General features: G+C 28.7%; 1 protein-coding gene across 1 annotated transcript in view; it reads right to left on the reverse strand.

The window, feature by feature from the left end:
* The window catches only part of LOC122508823, a 24,133-nt gene extending 12,179 nt beyond the window's left edge, over positions 1-11,954 (reverse strand). The window contains exon 1 of the mRNA XM_043622386.1: positions 10,691-11,954. Coding sequence (XP_043478321.1) covers positions 10,691-11,071 — 381 coding nt within the window. The 5' untranslated portion in view covers positions 11,072-11,954. The remainder of the gene's footprint in view (positions 1-10,690) is intronic.
* Between the last annotated feature and the right edge of the window lie 756 nt (positions 11,955-12,710).

The following is a 12,710-nucleotide window of genomic DNA, read 5'->3' on the forward strand; positions in this document are numbered from 1 at the left end:
GAGACCCGAACCTCGTAAAAATAGACCCGCGATTCTATTGTGAAAAAAGGGCTACGCACAAATTTCAAGTTTTAACGATACTTAACATTTACCGACTATATTTCGGTGAGGGGCTGTAAATAAAAAAAAAGATTTCAATGCTCAATAATCGCAATCCATAAACATCAGGATTCAACAGGAGCATAAAAAATCCTTTAGTCAGAATTAACTAAAAGCTTCAGGAAACGTCAAAGTAGTCACAAAACGTCAAAATTTCTGACGTTTTCTCTTTATTCCTGATTTTATTTTTAGCAGGGAGTTGAGGTAAATAGAAACAGTTGATTATTTTTTACAAGATTTAAGAAAAAATCAATTTCAAGTATGGAAATGTTAAAAGATACAAAGAATTATATAAAAAATTGTGTTATTTATAAAATAATTCAAATTAATAAATAATAATGCATTATACATAAGTTTATATTGTTATATGCAAAATAATTTCTCTTCATACGTATATTACATGTATAACGAACTATATATATTTTTGTATCATATGATCTCTTCTTAAGATCTCTCGACTTTTGTTTATATGATGTCGATAAGGTTCGACTTGTGGAGTCGCTTATGGGATGACAAATACAGTACTGTAACGTTAGTCCCTTGCCGGCTCTTGTCTTGTGAAGACTTCTTTAAAATACATTTTTGACTTTGCTTAATTACAATTAACTATCTTTTATTTAACCTGAACTGCTTCCCGTTTATTTAAATTCCAATAGGTTATGGGCCCAGGCACATAATAAGTGACAATAAGTGCTTTTGGGTATTTTAGTGTTTTAAGTGACAATAATAGTTTTAGTGCATTTTAGTGTATAGCAACTCTAGTGACAATGAGTGCGGACATAATAAAAACGAAACGGAACATCAAACTATTCAACGGTGAAAAATATAGTATTTGGAAATTTCGTGTTCGTGCACTAATAGCTGAAGAAGATGCATTGCAGGTCCTTGACGAAAATAAACCAAATGAAGTATCAGACGAATGGCAAAAACGTGAACGTATCGCTAAAGGTTCCATCATTCAACACCTTAGTGATTCTATGATTGGATTTGCAACTGAACAGGATACCGCTCGACAAATATTTAAAAAACTGGATGAGATATACGAAAGAAAGAGCCTGGCAACACAACTGGCTGTTGAAAAGAAATTACTAGGTTTTAAACATAAAGGGGACACTCCGTTAACAAATCATTTTGTCGAATTTGATGAAATGATTGTCGAATTATCAGCAGCAGGAGCAGTATTAAATGAAACTAGTAAAATTGCAAGACTATTACTCACACTTCCGAATTCTTACGATTCTGTTGTCACCGCGATTCAAACACTTTCGGACGAAAATTTATCCCTCGCATTTGTGAAAACCCGACTACTGGACTATGAAATAAAAGTGAAAAACGAAAGTGGAGAAACAAGCGGAAAAGTTTTGCAGGCAGCAACTCAACAAACAGATAAAAATCGAAAACATTCATCTGGCAATCAAAGAAAGTGGAAAAATCCTAAATCGCATTCCAAAGGAAAACCAAATTATCATCGAGAAAATAATTCGAAACATTCACATTCAAAATACGGAAACCACAATAAAAATGCTATTAAAAAATGTGATCATTGTGGTAGAAGGAATCACGAGAAAAAGGATTGTTATTACTACAAAAGAAATTCACAAAATCAAGAAGAACGACAACATACTATTCAAACTGTTCAATCAAATGATAACAGAAGTTTCGCGTTTGTGAGTGATACCGAGAATACATTAAACATTGCAACGAGTGATTCGAATAGATTGACATTTCTGCTTGACTCCGGTGCTACAGATCATATAGTGAATCAACCAGACATATTTACAAACATCACAGAATTGGCAGAACCTCTAAAAATTTCCATCGCTAAAAAGGAGGCCTCTATCACCGCTTCAATGAAAGGAACAATCAACATTACAACAAACTTGGGATTTAAGGGGCAACTAAAAGATGTCTTATATGCACCTGATGTACCATATAATCTTTTGTCAGTTCGTAGAATCCAGGAAGCTGGAATGAGAGTTACTTTCTGTGAAAATGGAAAAGTGACTATTGACAAAGATGGTAAGAATATTCTTATTGGTAAGTCCAGAAACAATTTAATATGTGTAGATTTTATAATAAATAAAAGCATGTGTAATCAAGTAAGAATTGATAAAAACGTGCAATTAAACACATACGAATTATGGCATGCACGTTTAGGCCATATTAACAAATTAAAATTTTTAGAGATTAAAAGAAATAATCAACTTCCTGATTGCCAACAATTAAAATCCATAAATCCCACAGACGAAATATGTGAAGCTTGTGTATATGGAAAACAAGCTCGTCTCCCTTTTTCAAAGAGTAAAGATAGGGCTCATGTAAAAAGACCATTATTTGTTGTTCATACAGATGTTTGTGGTCCAATTACTCCCTCAACTATAAATGATAAAAATTATTTCGTAACTTTTCTAGATGAGTTTACTCATTACGCGGTTGTTTATTTACTTTATTATAAATCAGAAGTTCTCACATGTTTTCAAGATTTTGTTGCTAAATGTGAAACACATTTCAATCTGAAAATTGCTCATTTATATTGTGATAATGGGAGAGAATATTTGTCAAATGACTTCAAATCGTTCTGTGTTAATAAGGGTATACAATATCATTTAACTGTACCACATACTCCACAACAGAATTCTGTTGCGGAGCGCCTAAATAGGTCATTGACCGAAAAAGCACGTGCAATGATACACGGAGCAGATTTAGGTAAAGAACTCTGGGGTGAAGCTATTCTTACGGCAGCATATCTGCTTAACTTAACCCCTACAAAAGCCATAACAGACAACAAAACACCTTTTGAACTTTGGCACAACAAGTTGCCAAAATTAAATCACTTAAAAATTTTTGGGTGTACTGTTTATGTTCACAATAAAACGATGAAATCTAAGTTTGATAAAAAATCATTCAAAGGTATTCTTGTTGGTTATGAACTAAGTGGCTATAAAGTTCTAAATGTGGAAACAAATAAATTCATCATTGCCCGTGATGTAATTTTCGATGAAGTTAATTATAAAACTTCACGACCACCCTTATATAATAAAGAGATTGAATCAGAAAATCTCAACACAAAAAAAACGAAAACTGATCCTTTGTTGGAAATCAGTAATAAACAAGAGAGTGATATTAACAAGTCTGTAATAGAAACAGATAAAGTTAATATGTCGCCGAACCCTAACATAAACTCTCAATTGGAGTCTGACATAAACAAACCGCGGCGGAGCGCAAGAATTAAAAACATGCCTTCTATTTCTTATGAAGAAGTAAGTAATATTACTGAAAGTTTTTACACGTGCGCTCAGTCTGCTGTTTGTGACACTCCAAAATCATATACTGAAATAAAAAACCGTGATGATAGGCTTCAGTGGGAGATGGCAATGAAGGAAGAAATTCAATCTCTTTTACAAAATAATACCTGGACTTTAGTACCTTGTCCAAAAGATAAAAATATCGTTGATTGTAGATGGACATTTGTTTTAAAACACGATGGTTACGGGAATCCATCAAAATATAAAGCAAGGGTAGTTGCAAAAGGTTTCAGACAACAATATTTATTAGATTATGATGAAACTTTTGCACCAGTCGCGAGAATAACAACTTTTAGAGTATTAATTGCTATCGCCAATCAATATAATTTGTTAATCCATCAAATGGATGTTAAAACAGCTTTTCTTAACGGTTCATTAAAAGAGGAAATTTACATGCGCGTTCCTGAGGGGGTTGAAACTAATAGTAAAAACGTGTGTAAATTAAATAAAGCGATATACGGTTTAAAACAATCAGCTAGATGCTGGTTTGAACGTTTCGATCAAGTTTTAAAACAACACGGTTTTGAGAACTCCTCGGTAGATCGTTGCTTATATATTCTCGACAAAGGACACATTAATAAAAATATTTATGTAGTCTTGTATGTCGATGATCTCATAATTATCACTTTCGATAAGAAAACTATAATTAGTTTCAAACAATATTTAATGAAACATTTCTCCATGGTCGATTTAAATGAAGTACAATTTTTTCTGGGAATTAAAGTTGAACGAAAAGAAAATACAATCACCTTAGATCAAAGTGCATATTTGCAAAAAGTTTTGCAAAAATTCAATATGAAAGACTGTAACAGTATTAGTACTCCGTTACCACCAAAATTAAATTATAAAGATTTAAATTCGGATGATCATTATGAAGCACCATGTAGAAATGTTATTGGTTGTTTAATGTACGCGATGTTGTGCACGCGTCCCGATTTATGCGTTGCAATCAATTTACTCAGCCGTTATCAGAATAAAAATAATAAAGAACTTTGGCAATGTTTAAAAAGGGTTCTTAGATACGTTAAGGGGACATTAAATTTGAAACTAATTTACAAGAAAAGCGATTACAAAGAAGTATTGATTGGTTATGTTGACTCGGATTGGGCAAGCAATGAGAATGACCGAAAAAGTACCACAGGTTATGTTTTTAAATTGTTTGACCAAAATACTATTTGCTGGAATAGTAAAAGACAAAATTCAGTGGCTACGTCATCAACTGAAGCTGAATATATGGCTCTTTATGAGGGCGTAAAAGAAGCTTGTTGGCTTAAAACACTTTTACTAAGTGCAAAATTGCAAATTTTAAAACCAATTACAATATTCGAAGATAACAATGGTTGTATTGCTTTAGCCAATAATCCTACTGATCATAAAAGATCAAAACATATTGATATTAAATATCATTTTTCTAGAGAAAAGGTAGAACAAAAGGAAGTAATGTTAAAATATATTTCAACAGGTAACCAACTGGCTGACACATTCACAAAGTCACTACCAGCTGTTCAATTCCAATCAATCCGTCTCAAAATTGGACTGGAGGAGTTCTAAATATACTAAGATGAAAATTGAGTTCATACTGGAGCCTTGAAGAATTCATCTGTAACAGTCACCTATCCTCAAATTTTGTATGCATTGATATGATTCAACAAGAATGTAATTCAATATTTTTTGTTTGGTCTGATTAGGTTTTATCTGAGGTTTTCCTAATCCTTCGCAACAAATGTTGGGCTTTCTATGTACCTCAGTGTCAAAATGTAAAACCGTGTAATTATTTTGAGTGGGAGTATTGTTATATGCAAAATAATTTCTCTTCATACGTATATTACATGTATAACGAACTATATATATTTTTGTATCATATGATCTCTTCTTAAGATCTCTCGACTTTTGTTTATATGATGTCGATAAGGTTCGACTTGTGGAGTCGCTTATGGGATGACAAATACAGTACTGTAACGTTAGTCCCTTGCCGGCTCTTGTCTTGTGAAGACTTCTTTAAAATACATTTTTGACTTTGCTTAATTACAATTAACTATCTTTTATTTAACCTGAACTGCTTCCCGTTTATTTAAATTCCAATAGTTTAAAAATAAACCATGCCAAAAGTTGAAACACATTACCCAGTAAAAAAAAACTAATTCAAACGGATTGAAATGAATTAAGATTTTTGGTAGAAAGCGGGATTCATTCAAGCTCTTTATGTATATTAGATTGAATTCGATTCAATTTGCCTGAAATTGTGCAAACGAATTCGCATTCGTAAGAAATGACCAAGGCATGCATTGAATTCGTGCTGACGAATTAAAAAAAATTAAAGGCCCCTAAACTTGTCCATTCAATTAGTATGAATAGAAGGTTTGGAAGTTCAATACAGTTTGACGAATTCAGGAAAATTGCAACATAGCTCCAATTCGTATTTGTCACAAAGCGGGATTCACTGAAACTCTTTGTGAATTCTTTTTAATTTATTTCAATTAGTTTTTGTTTACTGGGACACAAATAAAGGTTTGTTCTCTCTTTTTCTCTTCTATTCTCTCTCATTTTCATATATAATGCTGAAAATAGTGTTGTAGTATGATAGAAATAATTTTCTCATTTATAATATAAGAAATATTATTGAAATTTCTGCTGTTTCTATTTACCCCGAATTTCCAGTTTTTAGGGGTAAATAAAAACAGTCTACTATTTTTATTAAAGTTTGCAAAATGAAAAAATGTCTTCTTTGATTGTCAATTTTTTATGCAATAGGAAATATTTTTGTATATATACTGCTGCTAATTGACAAACGGAAAATACTTAGAACTTGTTGGGGGTGATATAAGCTTCAAGATGTAAGGCCGTATTTATTTTTAAAATTTTTTATTTAGCTGAAATAACTACTGTTTCGATTTACCTGAAAAATGTATTTGGTTTTAACGCGATAGCTACTTGTTTTCTATATTAAATAAAGTTAGCCCTTCTTCAGGTTGTAAGTCCGAATATACATTTATCATGCACGTTAAAATTATTCCAAGACTTATTGTTAACGAATTAACGATCAATTTCGTAAACAATTCAATCTACTGGTTTAAGGAAAGGAATTAATAGACACAATTCACTTAAACGTTAATTTATTAAAATTTATTTTTAAATAGTGGATAATGAATAAAATGAGTTTAAAGTGTGAGTTAAAAAATTGAGTAGAGCTTACAAATAACGACTTGCTCTCTCAAATGTGGCTAGGTAACTGACTAATAAAAGATATGGAAAAAAGTGTTCAAAGAGATTAAAATGAAAAATTTGACAACGCTGTACATAAATGAGAAATTTGGCAACAATGCGTACAGTTTTGAAAAACGTGAGAAAAATTTGAAGGTGGCAAGTTTTTGAGAAAAAACAGATTTTAATTTTCATTTCTAGCCCGTTCCCTAAGTTCCCCTAAATAATTTTTAGGTTATGATTTATTGTCTAACAGAATAACGGCCCTGACTCGTTTAAATGACGTAAAATTGGTAAACAATCAATTTTTCAGCAAGTTTTTCTTTGAACACAAACACTTTTTACAAAATCTGCCACTGTATGTATCTTATAAATTACAAAAATCCAGAAGATTGCTTGAATGCATGCAGAAACGCGGTTCCAATGAAAAATTGAAAAGTGATATAATGACAGGCTGTAATAATTTCGGATGGGATTGGAAAGCATTCAGAAAAAAATTTTGTCTTTGTTAAAAATTACAAAAAGAATTGAATAGCATTCATTTTTAGACGAAACGTGGTCCTATCATGGTATAGAAAAGTATTGGACAGAAATGGCATTCAAAAGTATTGGATAATTTCTACTACACCATACAGAGTTTGAATTATTTCAATCCTTTTCAATTTTTCGTTTCTTACTGGGGTGGTTTCTCTGCAAAATTATTTTCAATAGTGAATGAACTTTAAATGGTTTCTGGTTTAAACCTTTACTTATATACCGCTATATGTTCAAAATTCAAAATGGCGTATGTAATATGGTGGACATAAATTTATAAAAATAATTTTAATTGCTTGAACTTTGTTAATCAGGGGTTTTCAGTGGCGGATCCAGGGGGGCCACGGGTACTTGGCCCCCCCCCCCAAGAGTAAAATATTTCTATGAGATAGAAAGAGATAACATTATTTTGATTTATTTTTTTTGAATGGATGGCCCCTCCAAAAACCTTGTCTGGATCCGCCACTGGGGGTTTTTGAGATTGCTGATTACGATCCTGGAGTTTGTTTTCAAAAATTAAAAATAGTGTGTCTAATATGGTGGACATAAATTTATAAAAATAATTTTAATTGCTTGAACTTTGTTACTCAGGGCTTTTTGAGATCGCTGATTACGATCCTGGAGTTTGTTTTCAAAAATTCAAAATGGCGGATCCAAAATGGCAGACATGAATTTTTAAAAATAATTTGATTCACATTTTTAATGATATATATCGAAGACGGATTAATCTTTTTCAATTTTCGAAGGCTTATTTTAAAGTTAAAATTCTAACGAAGATTTCTGCGTTTTTAGAAAAATTTTATCTAAATTTTTCTAGATTTTTGAAAGAATTGAAGTCAAGAGACAAAAATAAGAAAATTTGATAATTTTTTTTATTTCTTTCTCACTCTACAACTTAAAAAATAGTTAACGAAATGACTTCAAAGACAGCTTATTTTACGCAAAATTTAATCAGCTTTCGAACCGTATTTAAGTTTTATTTGTATCTCCTTTTATTTACGAGATATGATTGAAAAAGAGATGGCATGTTTTTTCATAGAGTCGCGTGTAATCGTCCTGATACTCGTGGACGATAGTGTACTTTGGATGATGATTTTTGAGTGCGTATATAGTCGTTTATTGAAATTGCGATTTATACGTTCACGTGTTAATATAATTTTGGACTCATTGCTTGAATTTTTCTCCTTCGGAAATTGAATTATGTCACAAATCTGATCATATTATTTCTTATTAAAATGAAGCTTTGCGGGAGGAAAACCGGTGCTATGATGCGTAGTTACGTTCAAGAAAAATTCAATATTACTTCCTCATAGAGGAAGTATTGTAATACCGAAATTTTTCGAGTTCGATTTTTTGACAAATCTTTATGTTATTTGACCTCAGGAGTTAAAAAATGACATTTTTAAAAAATGTCATTCCGTATGTGTGTGTGTGTGTGTAAACATCACATTTTCATAAATATCTCGAAATCATGAAGAGCTTTTGGGTTGAATTTTTTTTTAATTGTAGATCTTACCTGCGGACATAAAATGAGAGTACTTTGAGATAGATTAATAAAGTTTAACTAAATTTTTTTTGGATTTTTAATTTTGCAGAAAAACGTTTTTTGCACATAACTTTAAAAAAATGTTAGGACACCTATAAATGTTTTTCCATAATTTTGTAGAGTTTTTTTAGACGCATCTTTTGAGCCCTAATTCAACATTTTTCGTCCATATTAACCGGAGATATTAAACTTTTAAAAATTCAAAATTTTGGAAAATAAGACTTTTTTGAAAATTTTGTTGAAAAATGTAGAAGTAATCTTAAAATTATCGGTACCGACTTGTAGACGCTTCGATTGACCTATTTTTGAACCTAATTCGATAATAAATTTCGAAATTATTGGTATTTTAAAAACCAAAAATTGTGGAAAATGACATTTTCTCAACTTTTTTGTTTGAAAATTTTTGTTTAACTATTAAACTATTATAACTATATTGTAGAGTATTTAAAAATACATTGCTTGACCCAAGATTCAATTACTTTTACCATATTTATAAAAAGTTATTCATATATTTCTATTATTTTTATCTCTATGAGGAAGTAAAGTGTTCATGAAATGAGCACCAAAATTATACAAAAAAATATACAACTTGGCAGCGGTTTCTTTAATATGCTTTGCCCATCTCGTGTGTTTATCCGAGCAAAGCGTGCGAAATAATCATATTTTCTACATTTTTCGTTTTTTTGGGTTTATTTGTTTAAAAATGATTTATTTGACATTAGGCAAGTACTCTGTCAAAAAACAAGGCCGTTCAAGTAAAATAATCAAAAAAATTTTTTTTTTTGAAATTTAAATTTATTAACTTTATAACTGTTCTAAAGCTTTTGTTAAACAAACACATATCTTTTATTAACTAAATTACTTGTTTACGTATACTTTAACTTATCTACTACACCTATCAGAAAATAGTTTTAGTAGGCTAAAAATAGAATTTAACATTTAACTTGACTTTAAATTATTCCAATAATTAGAATTAAATTGTAACTCTAAATAATTTCAATTTGAAACAAAATTGCAACTTTCAATTAAATTATAATTTGACCAATACTATATTTCTTTTCAAAAAGCAACAATTTCAATCTTTAAAAAAAACAATTGCGAATAACATTTGCGAAAAAATGCAAAATGGGAAAATATTTCAATTTTCGCAAGGTTAAAGTACCAGCTAAAATATTCCAAAGTTTAAGTACCCAGCCATTTAACTTTTCGCCCCAGCATGGGGCGAAAAGTTAAAAAAAAAAAATTTTCAAAAAAGGACAAAACATGTGTTTTATGGAAAAATATCAGAAACTTTTTTATTGAAAGTTGTAGAGGACAAGTTGCCCTACAATATTGATATATAAATATTTGCATCTAAGCGGATTATATTGTCTAAAAAAAATAATTTATGCAAAATTTAACCTTTCGCCCCAGTCTCCCCTATAATAAATATTATGGAAATTTTACTTTAAATAAGTGAATTCTTATGGAAACCTTTATTTGTGAAAATAATTGAATTTTTCGATTAGCTAATTGAAGATAGTATTGAAATTCTTCGATGAGTATTATTAATTATGAAAATAATGGAATTCTTACTTAGAATGTTTATCAAAAATCTTTTTAAATAATTTTATTTTCATGAAATATGTTATTATTAGTGAAAGTAATTGAATTATTGTGAAGAATTGCATAAAAATTTGGTTAATTAATTGTTTTTTTCGAAATTGTTTTGAAAAAGCTTTTCTAAATTAATTGAATTCCTGTGGAAATTATAAAATTTATAAAAATAATTGAATTTTGGATGAATTTTATAAATTTTTTTTAAATAATTGAATTCTTTTGCGAAATTTTATGAAAATACATTTTCAACATATTTTAGATACTGTAATAAATTTTTGTGATAAAAAAATTCATCTGCGTCAAATAATTTTCATTGAGATTAATGAAGTTTCTAAATTTACAAGAATATATAGTTAGGTAATATTCCTTAAGTTTGACAAGAATGAAATAATATATTACTACTTACTTCTTCTGAGCTGATGATAGTATTTTGAAATTGACAAAAGTCAAGCAACATTTTCTTCTTCCAAAAATTATTACTAGCTTCCTTAGCCATTATTTTGAAATAGTGACCTTCATTTTTATGACAAATGATTTTAATGATCCTTTGATCGTTGTTAGTCTTGTAATATTTCTCATCAACTTCCTTTGAGTTTGTTGCTTTCTGAGTAATTTTGTCCATCCAACTTAAGTTTCTTATATTATTTAATATATTTTGAATTTGACTTTTAAAGTTCATGTCGATCAATGTCCATAGCTTAAATAAAACCTCTCGAAAATAATTTTCTTTACTTAATTCATGCGAGATGAGAGATAAACTAATATCATTCCAAGAGTTTTTTATCATAATTTTATTTACGTTTCGATAAATGCAGTGTTTTTATTACTTCATTTAAAGATGATTTTTCTTTTTCGTATTCTTCAATGTCGAATTCTGCATTCATATTTTCATAATCATAAACAGCTTGTTTATTATATTCTTCAAATTCACTTTCTTTACTGTCGTTAAATCTGGAATCTACTGATGAGCTTTTTGTTAGAAGAAATAATGTCTCATTTAAATTGTGTATTCTATTTAAATTAAGTATTTTACTTTTTTGCCTTCTATACATTTTTCTTCCATTTTTCTGCTTTCGAAAATCATAAATTTCTTTTGAACTGTAGTTTAAACTTTTCAATAATTCAATGTCACTTTTAGTCAAATTGCCGGTCATGATTTCTAATAATACTTTTTCTAACATATTATCAACTGTTTTACTGCTGAGAATCCCTTTTTCTATGTTCAAATTTTGCACAATTTGAGATGTTTTTATATTTTTATTTTCGATTTCATTTCTATCATTAACTACTAAATTGTTCTTAAACGGAACTTGTTGAATGCAACGACACCAAATACACGTAAGAGAAAGAAAAAGTAAAAATATCACTCTTTTAATGATTTGCATTTTAATTAGCAATTTTTTTCTTATCTATTTTCTTTTTTCATAGATAAACACAACTTTTTTTTTTACATAAAAATCACATTTTTTAAAAAATATTTACACTAATTGTTTTTTTGAATTTAATAATTACTGAGATTTTTATGAAATGATTAACAATTCCATGTTCATTCTAAAAAACTGTCAATAAATCACTTTTATACATATTTCGTCAACTTTTTACAATAAATATGAATAAGGAAAAATTATATAAATCATAACTGTATCTACAAAGAATAAACTGAGGTATGCGTCTTTGAAGATAATCTGTATATCACACCTACCTCTTAGTCAGCAAAAAGTTTTCAAGAATTTTAGAAATGTCTTACTAAATTTCACTACTACTTTTACGTTATCAAAAATTTTAACTGAAATTCACTTTTAAATCAATTTTCATTAGAAAATTTCATGAGAATTCAATTATTTAAGTACAAAAATAAATAATTTATTAAATAATTAAATGTTTCTCAAAATTGAATTCTCATAAAGAATTTTATCAACAAACTTTTAAATAATTGAATTCTTTCTATCAATTTTAATAACATTTTTAAGAATAATTGAAAAAAAAATTTAAAACAATGAAAAAATAAAAAATTCAAATTTTTAAGAATAATTACATTTTTTAAAGAATTCAATTAAAATTGTATTAAAAATAATTAAAATTCTGAGATAAGTTTTATTATTTATGAAAATAATTGAATTATTGCAAAGACATTTATAAAAAATTGAAAATAATTGAATTTCTGTGAACTTTTTATTATTTATGAAAATAATTAAAGGTTTGCTTAAAATTTTATCAACCATTTTTTTCAAATAATTGTCTTCTTTTGGAAAATTTTATTAAAATAGTAAATATTAAAAATGATTGAATTGTGGAAAATTTTTGAAAATAATTTCAGAAGAATTTGAATTATTAAAATTTTTTAAAAATCTCAGCTCTTTAAAATTTCTAATTAAATTTATTAAAAATTGAAATTTTCTCAAATTTCAAATTGAAACCTTTGAAGT

This window comes from Leptopilina heterotoma, unplaced genomic scaffold (assembly GCF_015476425.1).
Source record: "Leptopilina heterotoma isolate Lh14 unplaced genomic scaffold, ASM1547642v1 Lhet_58, whole genome shotgun sequence".
Taxonomy (NCBI): Eukaryota; Metazoa; Arthropoda; class Insecta; order Hymenoptera; family Figitidae; genus Leptopilina; species Leptopilina heterotoma.